The sequence below is a fragment of the Pipistrellus kuhlii genome, unplaced genomic scaffold (assembly GCF_014108245.1).
Source record: "Pipistrellus kuhlii isolate mPipKuh1 unplaced genomic scaffold, mPipKuh1.p scaffold_m20_p_2, whole genome shotgun sequence".
Taxonomy (NCBI): domain Eukaryota; kingdom Metazoa; phylum Chordata; class Mammalia; order Chiroptera; family Vespertilionidae; genus Pipistrellus; species Pipistrellus kuhlii.
Window position 1 is genome coordinate 24,754,239 of NW_023425515.1, and position 22,669 is coordinate 24,776,907.

General features: G+C 37.2%; 1 protein-coding gene across 2 annotated transcripts in view; it reads left to right on the plus strand.

Moving 5' to 3' along the window:
• The window catches only part of LOC118722332 (multiple epidermal growth factor-like domains protein 6), a 589,906-nt gene that overhangs the window by 361,919 nt on the left and 205,318 nt on the right, over nucleotides 1–22,669 (plus strand). For both annotated transcript variants that reach the window (XM_045583659.1, XM_045583660.1), the window contains one exon: nucleotides 2,683–2,805. In XM_045583659.1, coding sequence (XP_045439615.1) covers nucleotides 2,683–2,805 — 123 coding nt within the window. The remainder of the gene's footprint in view (nucleotides 1–2,682; nucleotides 2,806–22,669) is intronic.

Below are 22,669 nucleotides of genomic sequence, written 5' to 3' on the forward strand. Positions count from 1 at the left end.
GGTTGTCTAGTCAGCTGTTCAACCAATCAAAATTTAATATGCCAATGATATGCAAAGGCTGCTCAACCACTCACTATGATGTGAAATGATCACCAGGGGGCAGAGAGTTGACCAATTAACCACTTGCTATAACATGCAATGACCACCAGGGGGAAGACGCTCCAACTGGTAGCTTAGCTTGCTGTTAAGGTCTGGCTGATTGGACTGAGTGAGATGGGCCTGATATGCCCTGGAGTCTTCCCACAGTCCCTCCCTAGCTGGTCAACCTCCGCATCCCTCCACAGCCCTGATCATGCACTGGTGGGGTCCCTTGGCATTACCTGCACATTCTTGCAATCCAGGACCCCTCGGGGGATGTTGGAGAGCAAGTTTTGGCCCAATCTTGCAGGCCAGGCCTAGGGACCCCTCTGGTACACAAGTTTGTGCACTGGGCCCCTAGTAAATGTATAATTCCATCCATGAAAACTGAATTTATGTTCAATACAAACAAAACAAGAAAGCAATTGAATATCTACTATGTACCAGGTTTGAATTCTCAAGTATAGTAGCTAATGGTTAGCTAATAATAACAAAAATAGCTACTGTTTACGGAGTTTCTATGCACGCATATACAAGATCTCAGACCCAGATGGCACCACAAATGAACTGTTCCAAACATTTAAGAAATTATAATAAACTCACAGATTCTTTCAGAAAACATAGGAGCAAAAACTTCCCCACTTGTTTTATGTATACAGTATAATCTGGAAACCAAAAATTATCATGAATATTATAAGAAAGAAAAAGTTCAGACAAACCTCTCTTCTGAATATAGTTACAAAAATCCTTAAAAAATATTAGCTACCAAAATCCAGGAATATATAAAAAGCATAGTGTGTCATGACCAGGTTTTTTTCAGGGATGAAAAAACAAAAACAATGTAAGTCATCACATTAACAGAATTAACAAGAAAAACTATATAATTATTTTTATAGATTCAGAAAAATCAGTAAGTAAAGTGTTACAACTATTTATTATAAAATACTAAGAAACTTGGAGTAGAAAGAAGCTTTCTTATTCTGGTGAAACTAGTTTTTAAAAAACAACAACCCTATGGTACACATCATACCTACAATGAAATGTTGAAAACTGTCCTTCTGAGTTCAGAAGCAAGACAAGGATGATCATTGCCACCACTTCTATGGGCCATTTTACTTGACGAACTAAGTTAAAGAACCAGTATTTTAAGAATTGGACAAATGGACAAAGTATTTGAGCAAGCACTTCAATAAGATGTTATCCCAATAACCAATAACATGACAATGTGTTTAACCTAATTTATCATCAGGAAAATGAAAATTGAAATGACAATATAATACTATTATACACTCTTCGGAAGAATTAAAATGAAACAATATAAAACAGAATATCCCAAATGTTGGCAAAGATGAGTAGCATCTGATCTCTAATACACACTGGTGGTTGTATAAATTAGAATAACCTCTGCCCTAGCTGGTTTGACTCAGTGGATGGAGTGTCATCACTCTGTGGACTGAATGGTCTCAGTTTGATTTTGGTCAAGGGCACATGCAAGAGTTGTGTGTGTGTGTGTGGGGGGGGGTGTCAATACTCAGTGGGGGGCATACAGGAAGTAGCTGATCAATGATTATCTCTCATCATTGATGTTTCTATCTCTCCCTCTCCCTTCCTCTCTGAAATCAATAAAAATATATAAAAAGAAAAGAATAATCACTTTCTAAGATTAATTATCTATAAATAATAAAGTAGAGCATATCATATCTTGTCCCAGCAATTTCAGTCCTTGATATTACCCTGTAGAAATGCATATGTGAGTTTATTGAAGTCATATATGAGAATGTTCATAGCAATACTTTTTATAATAACCAAAAATGAGATAATATTCAAATTCCCGTAAATTTGTTAAATATATTCATTAAAATGGTGGCATATTTATAGACTTGAATAATATAGGATGGGCAAAAGTAGGTTTATACTTGTACATATGGAATATAATACAATTATTAATAAATAGTAATACAAGAATAAATTCTGTTTCACATACATACATCTGTAGATCTACTTTTACCCCACCATGTGTATAGGAATAAGAATGAACAAACTACAAGTATATGCAACAACACGGGTGTGGCTCATAATAGAATGCCAAATGAAAAAGTCACACAAACAAATACCAATTAAGGTAATATATAATATATATATAATTGAAAAATAAAACTAACTTGAAGAGGTTAACAATCGAGATAGTGGTTACCATCAGCCAGTCAGGGTACTCCTTGGGTTCTAATAATGTGGCTTTATTGTATTTTATTGTGGTTTTATGTGGTTGTATTGTATTTTATTGTGGTTGTATTGCTAAATCTGAAAACTCTTTGAACTGTGTTTAAATATTTGTATATTCTTCAGTGTATGTGACACACTTCAGTGAAAAGTTAACTAAAAATAAACCAAAGCAATCTCCACAGCTGTACAGCCAGGATTCAAAGTCAGTTATATCCTTTAATTAGAGTACATTATCTCTCATTAGAATAAGATATAGTTGTACTTCATTTCATCTGAGGTCAAATTTGATATCATTCTGTACTGGTACATTTTAGGAGAGCCCCTAAAATCTTCTTGTGTCTATTTATAGGAGGCTAATTCTGTTTAAATATTTAATTGCAGATATAAATGAATGTGCCATTGACAATGGTGGCTGTCAGAACCAATGCTGCAATACAATTGGCAGTTATTACTGCAAGTGTCTGGCTGGCCAGAAGCTGGAGGAAGATGGCAGAGGATGTGAAGGTAATGGTTAGGACTGTCTGCTTACTGATAAGGGAAGAGAGAAAATCTATGGAATGCAAAGGAGAGGGTTTGTCTTTTATCCAGAGGCAGCTGAAGGGCCTGTGTTGAATGTTGTCAAGAGCAGGGATCTTCCTCTCATGTCTAGATTACAAAATTGTAACCCTAAGAACACTTCAAGTAGCTTATTATAGGAAACATATGATTATACGCTGGTTTGGTTGTGTCATGTTCTGAATATGAAATTTCAATCATTCATTTAAATCCCTGAAAAGTACATATTTCTGAAAATATTTCATTTAATTCTATACTCAAAATGGTGCTTATCATAAAATACTCATATGTTGCTACAATAGAAATGGTGGGGTACAAAGCTAACCACAGAAATTGTATTCTTGGCGTCGTCTTAGCTTTTTTTTTTTTTTTTCCACACAAGACTTCAATTTTCTATCTCCTTTTAAAATGAAGTCATTCCTTCCTTTATTTATTAATTCATCATTTTGTTCATTTGACAGTCATTAAGTTTCTGTTCTGTATCAGGCATTATTCCATGCTTTGGGATATAAAAATTAATGAGAAATAAATTCTTCCCTGAAGGAGTTCACTGATTAGCAGCAGCAAAGATTGCTACGTAAGCCAAAGCCTTACAGAGGCTGTTTTAAGGCATTATCGCATGGGGATAAATCCACTGGATTCAAGCGGGCCTGGGTTTGAGTCTCAGCTCTGCCACTTACAATTTATGTAACCTTGGGCACATTGTTTAATCTTGCTCTTTTCTCATTTGTAAAATTTAGGATAATGGTAGTTCCTAAAACCCCCAAAGTTGCTGTGGGAATTAAATAAGATAATGCATTTAAAGCACTTAGCATAGCAGTGGCATATAGAAGCATTCAGGTGATAACTATGAATCATACTCTCATTTTTGAGCTCCATTGTTGCCCATGTTGGGAATCTAATAGGAGCAAAAGACTGCTTCCTTTCTTGTTCTCAAAAAGGGGAGATGTGGACACAGAAAAGGATTCCTGGACTTTTCTAACTTTTTTTTTCTTCTCCTATCCATACTATCAAAATGCCTGAATATTTTGTTTGGTCCCTTAGAAATTCATTTATTCTAACTGTGGTTTCCTATTGATCTTACATGCTTATATTCTTTTTTTTTTTTTTTTACCTGATAACATATATTCCTGATGAATCATAAATGACTAAGCTCATAGGAGAAAACAAAACAACAGAAGGTATTCAGCTGAAAGTGGTTGGGAATGGCTGTTGGCTGGATTGGGACTGCTGGACCAGACAAGCTGTAGATATGAGTAGGCTAGACCACTATTTGGCAACCACTGGGCTGGAGGATTTTTCAGATTCTCAGGAAGGTATATGCTTCAGTCCTCCTGGCAGACATCCACAAGAGGGTTCTAGGAAGGCAGCCAGATGTTCAAGTGCAGCTGTATCTGGGCCTTTCTGAGACAGGTTTCACCCAAAGCAAGGCCAAGAACAGTATCTATATATATAAAACCCTAATATGCAAATAGACTGAACAGCAGAACAACCAAACAACTGAATAACCTGTCTCTATGACGTGTGCTAACCACCAGGGAGTGTACAGGGAACTTGGCAGGCATCAGCAGAAGCAGGATGGTGGAGCAGGTGAGTGGGGGCGCCAGTCCAAGGCAGGGCACCAGTCTCTGTCATTGGGCTGAGCCTCTGGTGGTTACTGAAAATTCTTTGCTCCCAGATGCCAGCCCTGCTTCCTCGCCCTGCTGGCACCAGAGCTGCCACTTGCATCCACTGCTGGTGCCAGCCCCAATCATTCCACACCTTCAGTGGGTGCAAATGGGGCTGGTGCTGTCAGCATGTGGGAGTGGGAACGGTGATGTGGGCAGACAGGGGACTATGTGGGCCGCAGCAGGAGGGGTTGGGAGGGGATGCAGAGGATGGACTGAGACCCACCACTGTGCCCACCACACTTCGCAGTCCACAGGTCCTTTCAAGGTGCACAAATTCATGTACTGGGCCCCTAGTACATGTATAAAGGCAAGCTCTAAATTCACCCGGGCTCTTTTCCTTGAAAGTAAGATGATCTTTTTTCTAATTTAATTTAATTTTTTTATTGTTTGAAGCATTGCAAATAGTAGTACATTATGTCTCCTGTTTCCCCCCTTGACCTCCCCACAGCCGCCTCTATCCCCCAGCATATGCCTTCACCTGCCCCACCTCCCCCAACCCAGTGTCTTGTATCCATTGTTTATGTCCAAATGCATGCATACAAGTCCTTCAGTTGATCTCTTACAACCCCCTCCCTCCCACACCCACACAACCTTCCCTGCCTTCCTGCCATCGTTTGACAGTCTGTTCAATGATTCTTTATCTCTATAACTATTTTCCCCCATTTCTTTTCTAAGATAATTTTTATTTATGATGAGATTGTTTAACAATGGTGTTCCCAGTACTGATTCAGTATAAGAGAAGGAGAGTAGTTAAGGCCCCCAAGGTGTTCAAATGAAAGGTAGGACAATGATCACTGAAGCATGGTCTACATACTGAGAATATTCTTTGTCATCATGACCCCTCCCTTCCCTGACATTCTCTTCATTTCTTTTAGACTGAATATCATTATCATTATATTATATTTGAAGAGCCCAGCACAGCAATTAGCCACTGTTAGGCATGACAGTTGCTATTACTTTTTTAAATAGCTATTATGTTGATAAGAAATGGCAAACTTTATACCTACTAATTCATTTACATGCAATTATATCATTTGATTGAAGTCAGTAACTCTTCATATAAATGTAAAACTTTTAGACAAGTGATTTCCATAGCTTTATTTAACTGATGTTTATTTATACAAAATGAATAGGGGTAAGGTCAGTATTTGTAAGAATTAAGAGTTTTATGCTACCACAACCGGTTTGGCTCAGTGGATAGAGTGTCAGCCTGTGGACTGAAAGGTCCAAGGTTTGATTCCGGTCAAGGACATGTACCTTGGTTGCAGGCACATTCCCAGTAGGAGGTGTGCAGGAGGCAGGTGACCAATTTTTCTCTCTCATTGATGTTTCTGGCTTTCTATCCCTCTCCCTTCCTCTCTGTAAAAAACCTATATATATATATTTAAAAAGAGTTTGATGCTGAGTTAAGATTGACATTCTAGTGACCAAGATGCAGAACTGAGGATGGCACTATGGAGTAGAGCAACTACCAGTACAGAACCACATCTATCAGTCTTATGCTTAGCATCTTTTCCTTTTCATATCTTTAAATTACTATTTGGTACACATGAAGATGCTAGAGATATAGAGTGCACAACTGTTGAATATGCAATGCTCTCAGATTTGTTTAAATAGGTAATTAAATAAAAATAATAATAGAGATCGTTTTGAAATTGAGTGTATTCTAAAGCGACTGCAAATGAGCATTTCAGTTCATGTGGGTGCACTAATGAGCCATTCATATTTATTTATTGGATGTTCATTGTAAAGGTCAGTTAGTTTCAAAGACCATTGTGTTGAATGCTACAGATATAGAATTAAACAGTCATTTGAACAGACTTTGCTTTGCTATGGTATATATAGAATTTAACCTGCTTGAATTGGTTTTTAAAATACAGACCAACATTTTAGGAGATATTTGTTGTACCATTAAAATAAATCTAGACTACCTTTCAATGAAATTGAAACATTTGTAAATGGTATTGTTAGCTAATCTTATTTTTTAACCTTTTCTCTAAAGAGCTATAAAAGAGAAGAAGGCTTCTTTTTTAAAAAATATATGTTTCTTTTTTATTTCAGAGAGGAAGAGAGAAGAAGAAATAGAAATATCAATGATGAGAGAGAATCATTGATCGGCTGCCTCCTGCACAGCCCCCACTGGGGATCAAGCCCGCAACCTAGGCATGTGCCCTTGGCCCTAATCAAACCTGGGATCCTTCAGTCTGCAGGCTGATGTTCTATCCACTGAGCCAAGCTGGTTAGGGTAAGGAGAAGAATTCTTGATTAGCTAAATTTACATGAGCATCCTCTTCTGTCAGGCAAAACACTGAACCAAAATCAACAGGTTCAATTAATTGCTGATAAATGATTATAGGGTATAGATTAAAGGGGAAAATTAAAAGGGAATAGAACTGCCTACCACTGGACAGTGTGGGTAGATGCATCCTATATTGTATATAGTATATGTATTTATGTGTATATATGTAATAGGTGCATTAGATTATTCTTTAGTTTATTACTGCGATTTATAATATATGCAATCATCTTTGCATTTCAGAAAAAAATCAATTGGATTTTATCATTTTATTTGCTATTAAATTCAATTTCCTGTTATTTTGTTTAGGATTTTTACATCTATAAACATGAGTGAAATAAGCCAGTAATTTGCCTCTTACATTATTTTTATGGCAACTGTTCTCAACTGGGGTGATTTTGTCCTCCAGAAACATTTGGCAGTGTCTGAAGACACTGATTTCCACAACTGAGAGAAAGGGGTACTTAGTGGATAGAGGATGCTAAACATCCTATTCTGCATCATCTCCAACATCTCATTCTACATCATCTACATCACATGGAGTTTTTTATACATTATCTATATCACATGGGGCTTTTATATAGTCAATTTTGCTTTTTTGTTTTCTTTACTACATATGCTCAACCAGTCTATTGAGTTTCAAATAGTAATGATTTAACTTTACATTTTTAGAAATCTCTTTTTTTTTCCTCAAATCTGTATGTAGTTTTTTCTGTCATATGTTTAGTTTGATAATTGTATCATTTTATTTTATACATAGTTATTCTATAGTCCTCATCTGATTCCAGAATCTGTGGTCCTCGTGGGGAAGTCTAAATCTAGTATTTCTTATTTCTAGACCATTAGATACTTAGTTTCCTTCCTTTCCTGTTGTGTATACCTCCAGTATATAACATCTGTGCTTATTTACACATTTGTACTGTCTATTAGGTTGGGAATATCTCCTGGGAAATGTTTATGTCATCACTTTGTTATCCCCAACACATAGGTTCCTAATACCTACCAGAATTCTATAAATACCGAATGAATGAATGAACAGATGGATAAATACCCATCCATTCAAATACAAAGCATATTAGCATACCATTTCATACACCTTTTATTCATTTCCTTATTTACAGATTCTAACAGTATTGCATTTATTATTTTAAATCTGACCAGTGAAGACAGTGGTTATCAGTAGGTCTTTGTGTTAATATTTTCTGGTAGCAAGTCTGTTTTATTTGAAAAGATAAATCACACTTTTTCCTTCAAGGGGACATATCATAGGGGGTATTTTTTAAAAAATTTTTAGTTTATACTTTTAAAATGTCTGCTTGTGACTTGTCTAAATTATTGGTTCAACAGCATAACTAGTGTGACTTTTGGAGAAAGGTAGTCCTATGGAGTCAAGGGATTTTTCTAAATCAAATGGCAACTAATAATATTGTATTTTATTAAGTGAACAAAGATCATAAACATTGATTGAGCATTTCACATAAAGTCTTCCATTTGGGAGAGATAAATTAACAAAAAGTCATGTTGCTTAGTGAGTTAACTTTTAAAATATTTAACAGTAATATTGTTAATATTTTCTGCCAAATATTTTTCTGAAACACTTTAGAAATTATAATGTGAATAAGAGAGAATATAACTCCGTATTTCATTATCATGGAATTATGGAATTTTTGGCTAAAAAAGCTTCTATAGATGGAATCCAAGGGAAATTAAACAAGTTGAAAATGCTGATTAATGAACAAAGTGACAATAGAAGCCAGGCTTTCTTACTTCCCCTCCGTGAGATTGATAGGCAGCATGAACTGAATATAATGCAGGTTAATCAGAATGATGCAGTCACAGAGCTACAGGGGCCAATAGATCCTCAACTCTGGTACAAGTCATGGCTTCCTTCGCCATTAGGTTTCATGGGCATTAAGCATCTTGATATGAAATTATTGTGTGCTATTTTAAATGCAAGTACAAGTGATTATATTTGATGTGAGAACTCACCCAGGCCAGCTTCTTGCCTCCAAACAGCACTGGTTCTAAACCAGCGGGTTATTTATCCTGGTATTACAGATCTCCAAGGGAGGATTCTCTGGTTCCTTCCTACAGTCTGTTTAATAACCCGAGCTAGCAGAAAAGCCTTCCTTACGTGGTGTCTATATTGCTCTTGCTGAAGTTTAAGCCTTATTTTACTTTATTTTATTTTGTTTTGTTTTATTTTATTTTCTTCTCAGTTCAGAAAGACTTACTGAATAAGAATCCTCCTTTACAGTAATTCTTCCCACACTTACAACACACTTCTATGTCCCTCCTTAGCTTAAGAAAAACATTGTGCCAAATACTGGAGTCATTGGGAAAAAAAATCTGTCTATATAGTTAGGTATTCATCTAATTCATCTATCTGCATACATTCAGGTTTGAGTTCATGAAATTCATTTAAAGAAGTAATTATTAAGGGTTTTTCTACTTCTCTTGGTATTCATTTATAAATGGCCTCCTGAACCTCCAGTGGTGTTGGGGGCATGGAAAGATAGTAATTTCCTGGCCTCCAGAATCTAATAGTGTATTGGGTGGTATACATATGGAAAATAATTTTTAAAAAATTCCATATTGTTATCTTTGTATACTGAAGAAAAAGCTGTCCTTTTTACATTTATGAAGATATTTATAATATGAAATTCATTTTGTCTGAAGAGCTTGAACCACTTAAAATTCTTGAGACTTATCCCAGTTGACACACAAATGTATACAAAGGATTCTTCTTACCCATCCACCCATCCATTCACCAAACATGTTTCAGACCTCAGACACCGTGAACCAGGTTGAACAAAGGGCATACACACTTTGGATTTTAATGTGATCTTTGGCATTTACTACTTGTGGAGCTTAGGGCAAGTTCCTTAATATCTATGTGACTTCATAGTCACAGGAAGAGAGATATTCATTAGTGTAAGGATCCTGACCTCTCTCTGCCCCCTCACTCACTCCCTCCTTCCCAGGGAAGTTGGAGTAAATTACATCATTGGCAAATTTGGGGAAGGAAATGTGGAGTTCATCCCACCTTCCCATCTCCTGGTTGGGACCATAAATGCTGCAGAAAGTGTTCATCCTAGTCTGCTCTGCTCCGCTGTCATAGCTGTCATATATGTTCAACCAGGGCAGGACTCCACATGGAGGAGACTGAGGTCCCCCCACAGCCACCCCTGTGGCCAGGTATGCCTAAGTCTGCATACAATTTGAGGAAGCTTCTTATTACTATAGCGCCAAGTCCCTTCCTTTACTTCTAACAAAAATAAAGCCAATATTTTGTCTATATCTGCCTATTTTGGATTAACTCTGGACTAATTCAAAAATCAGGCACGGAGCTCGCATTTGTTATTGTAACATCCCATCTACTAACTAAAACATAATATGCATTCAGGAAGTGTTTCTTCTTCTTTTCTTCCCTTTTTTTAAAAAAAAAATTTCTTCAATATGATATGTTGTTGAAGATAAAAATATGTGTAAGGTGCCAAAACCAATTTGGCTCAGTAGATAAAGTATCAGCCTGTGGACTGAAAGGTCCAGGGTTCAATTCAGGTCAAGGGCATGTACCTTGGTTGTGGGTACATCCCTACTGGGGGTGTGCAGGAGGCAGCTGATCAATGTTTCTCTTTCATAAATGTTTCTAACTCTCTATCCTTCTCTCTTCCTTTCTGTAAAAAAATCAATAAAATATATTTTTAAAATAATAAATATATAAATATATAAATATATAAATATATAAATATATATATATATATATATATATATATATATATATATATATATGTGTGTGTGTGTGTGTGTGTGTGTGTGTGTGTGTGTGTGTAAGGTAATCTTTCTGTCTCCAGAGAGGTTCTTGTTTAATAATAAAGATATCAAAATAGCTTTAGTATAAGATGGCAGGCATAAGTAAATAGGAGACAAACGCAGCCCAGTGCTATGGGAATTAACCAGAGAAAAGGAACACACTGTTGAATGAAAATGGACTGCAGGGAACAGAGACAGATACTAATTGTTCAGTCCTGGGACCTGACCATCTTCCCTCCACTTCCTTAATTTTCCCCAAAATTCCCTATTGGAATGCTGCCTCCTAGCACTTGCCCTGCTGCCCCTTCTCTTTGGCATGGAAGACACCTGTCATGCCCCCTCTCACTCTGTGTAGAAGCTCTGTTTTTCTCAAGTATCTGTTGTGCCTTTTCCACTAGAGAGAAAACAAACAATTCAAACCGGAAACTCTGCTACCAAAGTGGAAATCCACTTTATCTCTTTTTAAGTTAATCTTTTAAATAAAGCCCATCATTTTCTCCCAATAATTCAGAGTAATCATTTCAACACCTCAGCTTTCAGCTAACACTTATTATAGTCAGAAGTGTATTTGGAAGCCAGGGGAGCTGGAAGAAACTCTTACTGATATAAATTCTCCAAGATGAGCCGGCTCACTTTTCAGATTTTATTAGGGACATACAGATTTATGGCAAGAGAAGGAGACTAGAAAAAAGAAGTCCCGGAAGACCGTGGCTGGCAAGACATTTCTCATGGGGAGGCCCCTTGTTGGGAATAATCCAGGACAAAAATTAGTCACAAGCAAACCTACTGCCTCAGTAGGCCTGGCCACTTGTAAAACAGTGACACAGAAAGAGTCAATCTGGACTAATGGCTGTGTCGGTGTGTCTGTGAATGGCCAGCAGCAAGGAATCTTCTTTAAAAATTTAGAACATGGCCCTAACCAATTTGGCTCAGTGGATAGAGCGTTAACCTGCAGACTGAGGGATCACAGGTTGGATTCCGGTCAAGGGCATCTATCTTGGTTGCAGGGACATCCCCAGTAGGGGGTGTGCAGCAGGCAGCTGATTGATGTTTCTAGCTCTCTATCCCTTTCCCTTCCTCTCTGTAAAAAAAAAAAAAAAAAAAAAAAAAAAATCAATAAAGTATATTAAAAAATAAAAATAAAAATTTGGAACATGGTTCTTGAATTTTTCCATATGTCAGGAAGCAGAACATCAGTTTAATATAATTAAGAACAAACCATTTTAGTTTTACTAGCATTTACAATTACTTTCAGTTTTCTCTAGTCAGTCCTCTTAAAAATGAGTTGAACTTTCTGAAAAATTATATTGCTATATGTTTAAATTTTTTTCCAAGGAAATTCTCCAACTGTTGTTCCCTGCTGAGTACCTCAGATTTGTGTTTTTCCAAGATCTAATATGTGGAGGCTTGGTTCCTGCCCTTGCAAGACCCATATTATTTTCTATTACTATCCAAAAAATAGTAATGGGTAACTGATTGTTTAATATTTTTTTGCTATAAGAAATTCCTTCATTAATTTCTAAATAATGTAAACATTTTTCTCTCAATAAGTACTCATTAAAAGGGACTTTGAATATATGTATGATTTTTAATCAGAAAATAAGCTAGTTAAAATTGACTTGTTATTGTACTATTGACTTTTGTGTGCCTTTATTTTTAATGACCTGAAATCAGTAACCCCTCACTATAGGATCTCAAATAAAGAATTAAAGCTACTCATTTCTGAAATAATTGTATACCTCACTTCATAAGTTCAGATTAAATTTCAATTTTTATTATTCATTCTAGTTTTTCCTAACAAGCCAATTCTGCACTTCCTTGAATATGACTGATATCAACATAAAAGGATATCGCTCATTGTATTTGGTTCAGATACATTTGATGGGTACATTTAACATGAGTTGCCAGTAAAACCAAACACATAGAATATGCCCATTTTTGTATTTTTACTTTATATCTTCTATACAAGTGTCTAATTGGAAATAGTATCTCCCTAAGAATATATCTTGGAAAGAGGTAAAGTGCTTCATGCTATTACAACATAAATGTTCATATATTGCAACAATCCCCATAAATAGGAAAGACATATTTAGAGAATCATATCTGGAGAATTTTTCTAAACAGTATTCTCTCTTTTTCTAAACAGTATTCTCTCTTTGGTAGGCCTCTGGAATTGTATAAAATCATGGGATTCTGCAATTGTTTATCAAAATATTCAGGGTAATTGATCATAGTATGTAGTTTATAGTCTGTCTTGCAGACGGAGAAAAACTGTTGGGTTTTTCTAACACCCTTGTTAGCCCTTTAATAATAAATAGGTCATCTGACAATCCTGAGTGGCCCTTCTCATTGCAAGAGGCCTTCACTTCCCCAGAGCACACTTATGATGGGAAGAGGAGTTAGGCCAAGCCTGTCTGAGTTTCCCTATTGACCCCTATTTCAGGGTTGAGATAGAGAAGATCAGAACCAAGATACCTTAGGTTTCTCTGTGTGGGCATGAGAGAGCAAGAATAACCCCTGAAAGGAATGCATTTTATATGTGTACTAGAGGCCTGTTGCAGGAAGATTCCTGCAATAGGGCTGCCTGCTGCAGTCCCTGCCCCAGCCTGCTTCCCTTCCTTCTCCCCCAGCTCACCTGCTTTCTTCCCTTCTCTGCTGCCCGCTTGCTTACTTTTCCACAGCTTCGCTCCCTTCTGCAGCTCATGGCTTCTTTCTATGCTGTCTTCAGTCTTCTCTTTGGCCTGGATATACAAATTAACCACCATCTTAGTTGGGTTAATTTGCATACTTGCCCTGATTGGCTGGTGGGTGTAGCCAAAGTGCGTCAATTTGCATGTTTCTCTTTTATTAGAAAGGATATTTTGTACTGTAATTAAATAAATGTTTCTCAATTATAAAGTTCTCTTATTCTGTCAAAGTTATAGAAGTACAGGGCTTCAAATATTACAGCATTTCCAGCAGTAGCACAAACCAGTGGAGTTCTGAGAAAAAAAAGTACTCTGATTCATGTAGTATATTTAATATTCTTTAAGCATGACTAAAATGACCTCTGCTAATTCATCAATATTTTTTTATAATACTAAGGGAAACAACAGTGGTTATAAACTTCTTTTTATTGATGAGAAAATAAGTTGGTTTAAAATAATTTGTTATGTGTCTTTGACAAATGTACTATAAGCTTTTGCATTTGAATCAATGATTAGAAAAGGTAGAGTGTCTGTACAATTCAAGGAACTAAAAGACCTGAAAGAGTTATTTATTTTTATATAATTTCTTATATTTTAAAAAATCATCAGTTTGGAGACTTGACTGAGGACTTGGAAACATTTAAAGTGCAGGTGAGAAAATTAGGTTAATTGTAATTCATTAGATGCTATCCTTATTAAAAGTGAATTGATTTAATCTCTTTATGTTAAAAGCCCTAAGGCATAAGAAAGCAAAATAGCTGTGTTAAAGCTGAGTGTTCTCAACAATTAGAAGATATTACAGTCCAGTGTTTTTCAGACTTGAATGTGCATAGGATCTTGTTACAATGCAGGTTCTGTCTCAGCAGGCATGGAGTCCATCTGAGAACCTGCATTTCTAACAGGCTCTCAGGATACAATGCGATTGTCCTGAGACCACAGTGAATACAAAGGCTTATGTTAGCCTCTTCTTCATATAATCATTAAACCCTTACTAATTAAAATATAGACATAATGAGGGACTACAAAATGGTATAATATGATTTTCTATTGTAGAGTTTTATAAAACCTTTTTAAAAAGTTTTACTTACCATATAATTCTTTTTAAATAAAAAATTCAATGTTTTTAACATATTCACAGGGTTTTAATATATTCACAAATCAGCATGCCACACTTGATTTTAGAACATTTTTATCACCTCAAAAAGAAAAGCTATACCGATGAGTATCACCGCATCCCATTTCAAAGAGAACCACAATTCTCTTTGTCTCTAAAAATATCTCTATTCTGGATTTTGTATGAAATGGAAACATACAACATGTGTTTCTTTGTAATTGGGAATTTTCACTTACCATAATATTATCAAGGTTCATTTGTATTATAGCATGTGTCAGCCTTTTCTTCATTTTTAAGGTTGAATAATATTTCATTTCATGGGTAAACCCCATTTTGTTTATCAATTTTTCAGGTGCGGGAAACTTGGGTTGTCTCCACCTTTCAGTTATTATGAATGGTGCTGCTATAAATATTCTGTGCTAGTTTTGTATAAACGTTTTTATTTCTCTTGGGTATATACCTAGGAGTGGGATTGCTGGGTTATGTTTAACACTAGAATCCCGCGGGTATAGTCCCTAAGCCTGACCTTCAATCAGGGCCATCTTCCCTGACCTTCAGTCAGGGCCATCTTGCCGGTAGCTGCCCCCCCATCCACCACCCACCCCTGGGCCATAGGGTGATCAGTGCCTGATGGTGGAGCAAGGGACCGAGAGGTCGGCTGTTCCAGCTGTTCCCACCCACTTACTGGCCCCACCCCACCACAGTTGGCCATCAGGTGATTAATCTGAGCCTGCCTGCCAGGGAAAGGAACCAAGAGGTGGCACCTCATAGTGTGCCAGTGGTCATTCTGGTCATTGCACAGATGGGGGCTGGCTGACCTACCCTGAAGTGGCCCCAGATTGGGGTGGGGGGTCCCCATTGGGAGTGGGGCTCGCCTGGGTGAGAGGCCTCAGTGGTTTGCAGGCCAGCCATGCCCCAGACTTTGTCTGGAAGGATGTCTGAAAAACATCCAGTCTATCCAGTCTAATTAGCATATTACCCTTTTATTAGTATAGATACTCTATGCTTAATCTTTCTGGAGCTTTTAATTTAAAGAAATATTGATGTTTATATGGGTATGTATATGGATAGATAGGCATCACACAACCGTCTTCATGGAAGGGCTCCATGGTCAGAGGGTTGTGAGGAAAACTGCATACCAAAATTCTTTAAAGCCAGGCGAGAGAGAAAGCATTTAATTTTAACACCAGTTCCCCTAACATATTTGGAAATATTTGAAAGTGAGACTAACTCAAAGATTTAATATTTTGTAAATGCATTTTGAGAAATGATTTAACTGCATGTTTTGAAGATAGACAGCCTACTGGATGAGGTAGAAAGTATATTCAGGGAACTTATGTATGACTTGTTTGAGTAGACAGAGATGGCTGAAGCTCTGGATAAATTCTGTGTCCATAAGCAGGGGTGGTTTTCAGTGGGAGATATTCGAGTAGAGCAAGAGTAGGATGAAAATGTGATTTCTGCATGCTGTTCTGATCGTGATCTATAGGGTGATATGGAAAAACAAGAAGATGTGGAAATGGCAGGGAGACCATTGAAATCATCCAGCTAGTGACATCCATGAGATGTATAAGAACCAATAACGTCAAAGTCTTTGTAAATAAGATGATAAATAACATGGAAAAATTATTGCTAATAGTGAAATATGATAGAAAAGTTAGTGAACAGAGATGTCACATTCCAACCAAATTTATTAGAATATATAAAAATGTATATCATTTATAAGAAAATCCCATCTCCTTTATTTTTTAAATCGTTTCTCATTTGAAAATTAGTGTTTGATGTCTGTGTGTGTCCCTGCCATAGGTTTTGATATTGTCATCTAGCAAAACCCTATTAGCTTCGTTGTGGACCTGGGCTCTTGCTAATTCCTATTTCTCTCCATCAAATCCTAAGTCAATTTCAAGTTAATGAGAAATTTCACTAAATATGAAAACTTTCTTTGAATGTTATTATTAATTATGTTGTTGGGGCACGATATTTAGTACACCTCAAACCTGATTGTAAATAAGGACTGTCTTTGATGAGATGACCTGTCTTTACTTTTCTTCCTGTTACTATATTTACTGCTGTTGTTTTGTTGAATGCCATTGGCAATGGAATTGCCAGATGGTTTGCAAATAGAAGTGAGAAGTGACATTGTTATATACAAACAAGCTAACTAACAAGAAAAGAATGTTCACTTAAAAAAAAAAATGAAAACCTTTACTTAAAACACACAGACACGTGGAAACTGGTTTGGCTCAGTGATAGAGTGTCAGTCTGCGGACTGAAAGGTCCCGGGTTTGATTCTGGTCAAGGGCATGTACCTTGGTTGCTGGAACATCCCCAGTAGGGGGTGTGCAAGAGGCAGCAGCTGATCGATAATTCTCTCTCATCGATGTTTCTAACTCTTTATTCTTCTCTCTTCCTCTCTGTAAAAAATCAATAAAATATATTTAAAAAAAACAACACACAGACACACTCAAAATCTCAGATTAATTATGTGCTCTTGTTTATATCAGGAGGATTATGACAAATATAGGTGATAGTCCTTAAGTAAAGGAGAACCATGGGTCTCTATGAGACACACATTGCCTCTGTTAACACACAGAACATGCAGACAGTCTGCTTGCCAGCATACTTTCTTCAACTATCATTAGTCTGCGTTCATTTTCACAAGTGATGCTCTCTAATATCCGTAAAGATTTTCCCTGTTGTTCATATGAGCTCCAACAGTATGAAGTTCACTACAGTAGACTTCAAGAGACCACTCTAATAACCATGTCAGATCCACTCACTGGGATCTCAGAATATACCACTTCTCTTCCTTTGGCCTCAATTTTTTCATCTGTAAAATGAGAGTTTGGGAATGAGAAATCTCAAAGTTTCTTCCAGCTTGTAAATTCCATAATTCACAAAGCACACACATACAACTTTAAATGTAACTTCTTCCCTGATCCCTACAGCTTCAGAGCCTAAGATACCTAGTAAAATATAAGAGCATATCAAATTAAAGGATGAAACACAGACACACACACACACACACACACACACACACACACACACACAAATGTAAGCAACAATAAACTTTATCAGGTATTAAAAAAGCCATTGATGGATCCCACCTGTCTTTTAGGCAAAGCTTTAAGATAACTTTTCCTCCATATAAGTTAGTTTCTCTCTCTCTCTCTCTCTCTCTCTCTCTCTCTCTCTCTCTCTCTCTCTCTCTCTCTCTCTCTCAACTTGTAGGCCACAGCTCCAGCACACCTATCTTATACTCATCATATTTATGCTAAACTTATTGTCATCAATTATTCACATCAATAGTCAATCTGGAGAAAATTTGAGAGAAAAATCAAACTTTATATTCCCTCAAATTAGTCTTTGAATTACTCAGTCTTAAATTGAGAGGAATAACTACAATCCCAATAAACATTGCTGTAAAAGCTATGTATTAATAAAAAAATAATAAGTTAAGTTTCCTTTACCCCCCAAAAAATGGTTTACTTTTTTGTGTGCTGATTCTCAAGAAAGAAAATGTATACTAATAAAAGAGTAATATGCTAATTAGACCAGATAGGCCTGATGTCTTCCAGATGCCCTTCCAGACAAAGCCAAGTGGCAGGGCCAAGGCAGAGGCTGTTGTGGGTGATCAGGCAGGCAGGCAGAGCAGCTAGGAGCAATTAGGCCAGCAGGGTAGCATGGTTAGGGGTGATCAGGCAGGCAGTCAGGCAGACAAAGGCAGTTAGGGGCAGTCATGCATGCAGGCAGAGGGGTTAGGGAGATCAGGCAGGCAGGCAGGCAGAGGGGTTGGGACAACCAGGCAGGCAGGCAAGTGATCAATTAGGAACCAGAGTTTTTGGATTGCAAGAGGGATGTACCCTGAGGGGTCCCGAATTAGAGAGGGTACAGTCCAGGCTGAGACAACCCTCTCCCCCACATGCACAAATTTTGTGCACCAGGCCTTTAGTTTAAATTATAAAGAGATATATAATTCCCATTTTAACACAAGTATTGGTAAAAAATATATATATATATCCTCTGTTTTCTAGATATACTTTATAGAAATTCACATAATTCAGTTAATAGAGATTAAAGAATGTATGAGAAGTGAAAGGCAGCAATTATAGTTTTAAAGAGACAAGATTCCTTTTTAAAAATAAATCACTCTTCATGAGTCATCTCTAATGTGTAGACGATATTGGCATAATTGAGGGTTCCAGTGAGACCAATATTAACAATTTGAAGAGGTAAAGAAAATTAGATGTCTGATAAAAGTCAACACAAAATCAATTAAAGTGAAAATAAACAGAGTTAACTCTGTTCTCAGAGAAACTAGAGGAGTACACCACAACCTTAAGTTATTCACAGAGTCTGAGAATGGTTTTGGCAAGCAAGGTTGGTTAGACACAGAGATGTAGCAAGAAGAGAGCCCAGCCAAGTATGCCCAGGAGAAAGGGAGCCTTAAGCCCTCAAACTTCAAGAATCCCAGTCCTACGTGCCAATAAGTGGGCTAATTTATCCTATTGAACAATATGTTTTATCTAATTCCATTTGTTAGATCTCTGTATTAGATTGTAGTATGAACTGTACCCGCCTGGGTCCAATTAGGAGAGACAGAAACCACATAGTAATTTGAACATGAGAAATTTAATACCAAGAATTGTTAACTGTAATGGGAGGTTGAAGTAAAAGGGAATTGGCAGATAAGAAATACAGGAAGCTCTAAAGAAGATAGGATTACGCCTACTACTCCCAGGCTGAACGGGAGCATCAAGAGGCTGGAGACTTTGTTGGAGAGAGGGTGGTCATAGCTCACCGAATGGCAGAGGCCAGTGTGCTACCACTCCAGCAGAATTTGCTGGAAATATGACCTCTGAAACTTGCCAGAAATCTAGTCTAGGGTGTTGTAGAAAATAGTTCATGGAGAGGTGTCTCTCCACTACAACATTGCCTGAAGGTGTGTCAGGGGAAGCTGCCAGTCCTTGCAGGAGCCAGGAGCCAGGAGCCAGAAGCTATGAACTGAAGAAGGACAGCCTGCTCTGTAGGAGCCGGCATTGGAGCAGCTGTGCACAACTGCAGCAACCTAATGCTAGAGGAGCTGCCCGGGCTGCTGAGGTGGAATGCTGGACAAACAGCCCACATTACTCATGACGGGTAGGAGGAAACACATGCACTGCAAGAGCCAGATGCTGGTGAAGACTTTTGTGTTAAGGGAACCAGGTGCTGGAGAGGCTGCCTCAGGATTCTGCTTAGAGAGCATGCTGGAGCCAGGAAGGAAAACCTGTTAGTCTGCAGTGTCTCTCCAGTGCCCTCTACTGGCATGGCTTAGCATCATGCCCACAGAGAAAGGAAAATTATTTTATTTATTTATTTATTAATATATTATTATTGATTTTTTTACAGAGAGGAAAGTAGAGGGATAGAGAGTTAGAAAGATTGATGAGAGAGAGACATCTATCAGCTGCCTCCTGCACACCTCCCACTGGGGATGTGCCCGCAACCAAGGTACATGCCCTTGACCGTAATCGAACCTGGGACCTTTCAGTCTGCAGGCTGAAGCTCTATCCACTGAGCCAAACCGGTTTCGGCAGGAAAATTATTTAAAGGACCCAGATCCATTTTCACAGAGAGAGCAAAAAGTCAATTTGGAGTTGGTAAGTCAACAATTACCAGCTATCTCACCTCACCTCATAAGATGATCCTCAACCCATGCCCTATGTCATGTAGACCTGAGTACTCAAGGAAACCAAAGTGATTTCTCCAAGCCATTGCCAACTTGCTCATGTGACATGCTTGGGCCAATAGCATTCAAGTGGAAGTGAGACAGCACCAATTCTGAGCAGGAACCTATCCAGAAATAGAGAAACATCTATCAGACCATCAAACCTCAGAGGGAAGGTGGGGGAGGGTGGGGGTAAGGGGAAGAGATCAACCAAAGGGCTTGTATGCATGCATATAAGCCTAACCAATGAACACAGACAACAGGGGGTGAGGGCATGGGTGAGGGAGGGGTGGTGGAGGGGGTAATAGGGTAATAAGGATATATGTAACACCTTGATCAATAAAGAAATTTTTAAAATAAATAAGTAAATAAAATAAATGTGAGTGTGCAGTTCAGCATCGCCTTCCATATCTTTGCCCTCTTCCATGAAGAAAGCAAGTCCCAGACTCTCAGCTAGGTCTCAGAATGAGATACAGAGCTACATAGACTCACAGCCAACCTATAAACCGCTAGAAGAAAAGGTATTGATGGTTACACATTGCTTGCCTTTTATAACAAAATCTGACTAATGCTGTTTCCATGCTTGACAAATAACTGGCTTTTATTTCCCTAATTATGATCACGCTGCATAAACCAATGGTTGTGTAAACCATTATGTTATTTAATGAGTTTACGTACTTACCTGCACTTAGATAGAATGGAAAGACAAATGCTGTCCTTGGCTTGAAGAAAATTTATTCCAGCAATTTAATCCTGAGAGGTCTCAAGAGCAGCTAGCTGGTGTTTGCCTTGACCCCAGTGGAAGGTTAGAGATGGAAATGTGTGGTCATCTGTTTCTTTAATCAGAATAACCCCTCTACAATGCTATCACACTTCTCTTGGCCAGTTTTCATAATTAGCTGTCAAGATTATCATTTACTTCATTTTACCTCATTTTAATCAACTGTCCTCAAATCAGTTAGGATCCTGGGTTGTGATTTATATTTGGGTAACTCTCTGTTCTAGTTAAACTTCTATACAACTTTGTGGTTTTTTTTTTTTTTTTTTTTAAATATAAACACTGTAGAATCTATTCTTTTTGAACTGTCACTGTACTCTGACAACTTGCTACTCAAGTAGATTTTCTCTTCCCTTATTGATTTATTAGGAGAGAATCACTTTTAAACTCAAGGCTATACTAGTCATTTATCTTCTAGTACTTTGCTATTATAATCATTATTGTATTTGGTAATATGAAAACACTCCTCAACACACACACACACACACACACACACACACACGCACACACATTCATATCCATAATAACCATCTGAGACTAGATTTTCCGCCTTTATTCAGTTAAAAAAGCATGCTGTTAGTCAATAAAAGTGTTAAAAAATTAGAAATAAGAATTTACATGCTCTGATGGTGTGACTGGATACTTTAAAGCATTGGTCAAACATTAGCATGCATGTGAAACATGTGTATAACTAAGAAACATTAAATATTTCTAATATGTTCCCTTGAGTATTACATTCCTATATATATTTAAAAATACTAGCTAGGGTTTTTTAACCCTGCTTCTGTGATGATGATAGTTGTAAACCTAATTTAATTTGGGCAGGTAAATAAAAGGCATTATGAGGCAATAGAAAAAAGCTACAAGGTCTAGTCTAATTGCTGCCACTATACTTGCAAATTCTCAGTTTTCTCATCTCTGAAATGAGGATAATAACACCTTCCCTATCAAACTCATATGGATTTTTTTGTTTTGAGGCTCAAATGAAATGTGAAAAAGATACATAAATAGTAAAGGTGTTTGCTATGTGAAAAATTTTGATACTATGAAATGATTGGTTGTATGTTGGCATCTTAATCAGAAAAGTGATCTTTAAATTATATCCTACAACAGAAAGAAACACAGATGCTGGGATAGGCATTAAAGGTAAGGGTGGGTAAAAATATAATTACTCTTCTGATTTCATCAATAAGCCTTTTTGGGTTGAAAATATTCTAAATTATAACCTAGCATTAACTTTTTTCCCCGCCCCGATGTCTTAAAGATGGTTTTGAACTCTCAAACATTTTCTGGTATTTTTGTGAAAACTTAAATATAAACTACCTGTAAATGGGTCACCCTATTTTTAATTTTAAGCATGCAAAAAGATTATATATAATCCTTGAATGTGCTCATAAGAAATATTAGGAGGAATACAGTATTTGCCAGCCTGTACAGATCTGACTTTCAATGAAAATGTTTGGTAAGGTAAATCTTACTTTGTGCATTACCTTGCCTGTTATGTGATATAAATTCTTTGCCTACTAATCACAAATCTCGAGATCTGGAAAATAGAGTTCCCTAGAACAGGCTATATATTTTTTATTCCCATCTCGATTCAAACTGATGTCGTTTTTCATGAGAGGACCAATAAAAGTCACATTCTGTATTGAAACATCCCTGTACTTTATGGATCCATCTGATATACTGTTAATAAAGTTTTAAAACAACTTACAATAGATTTTTCAAGAAGCTCAGATTTGCCA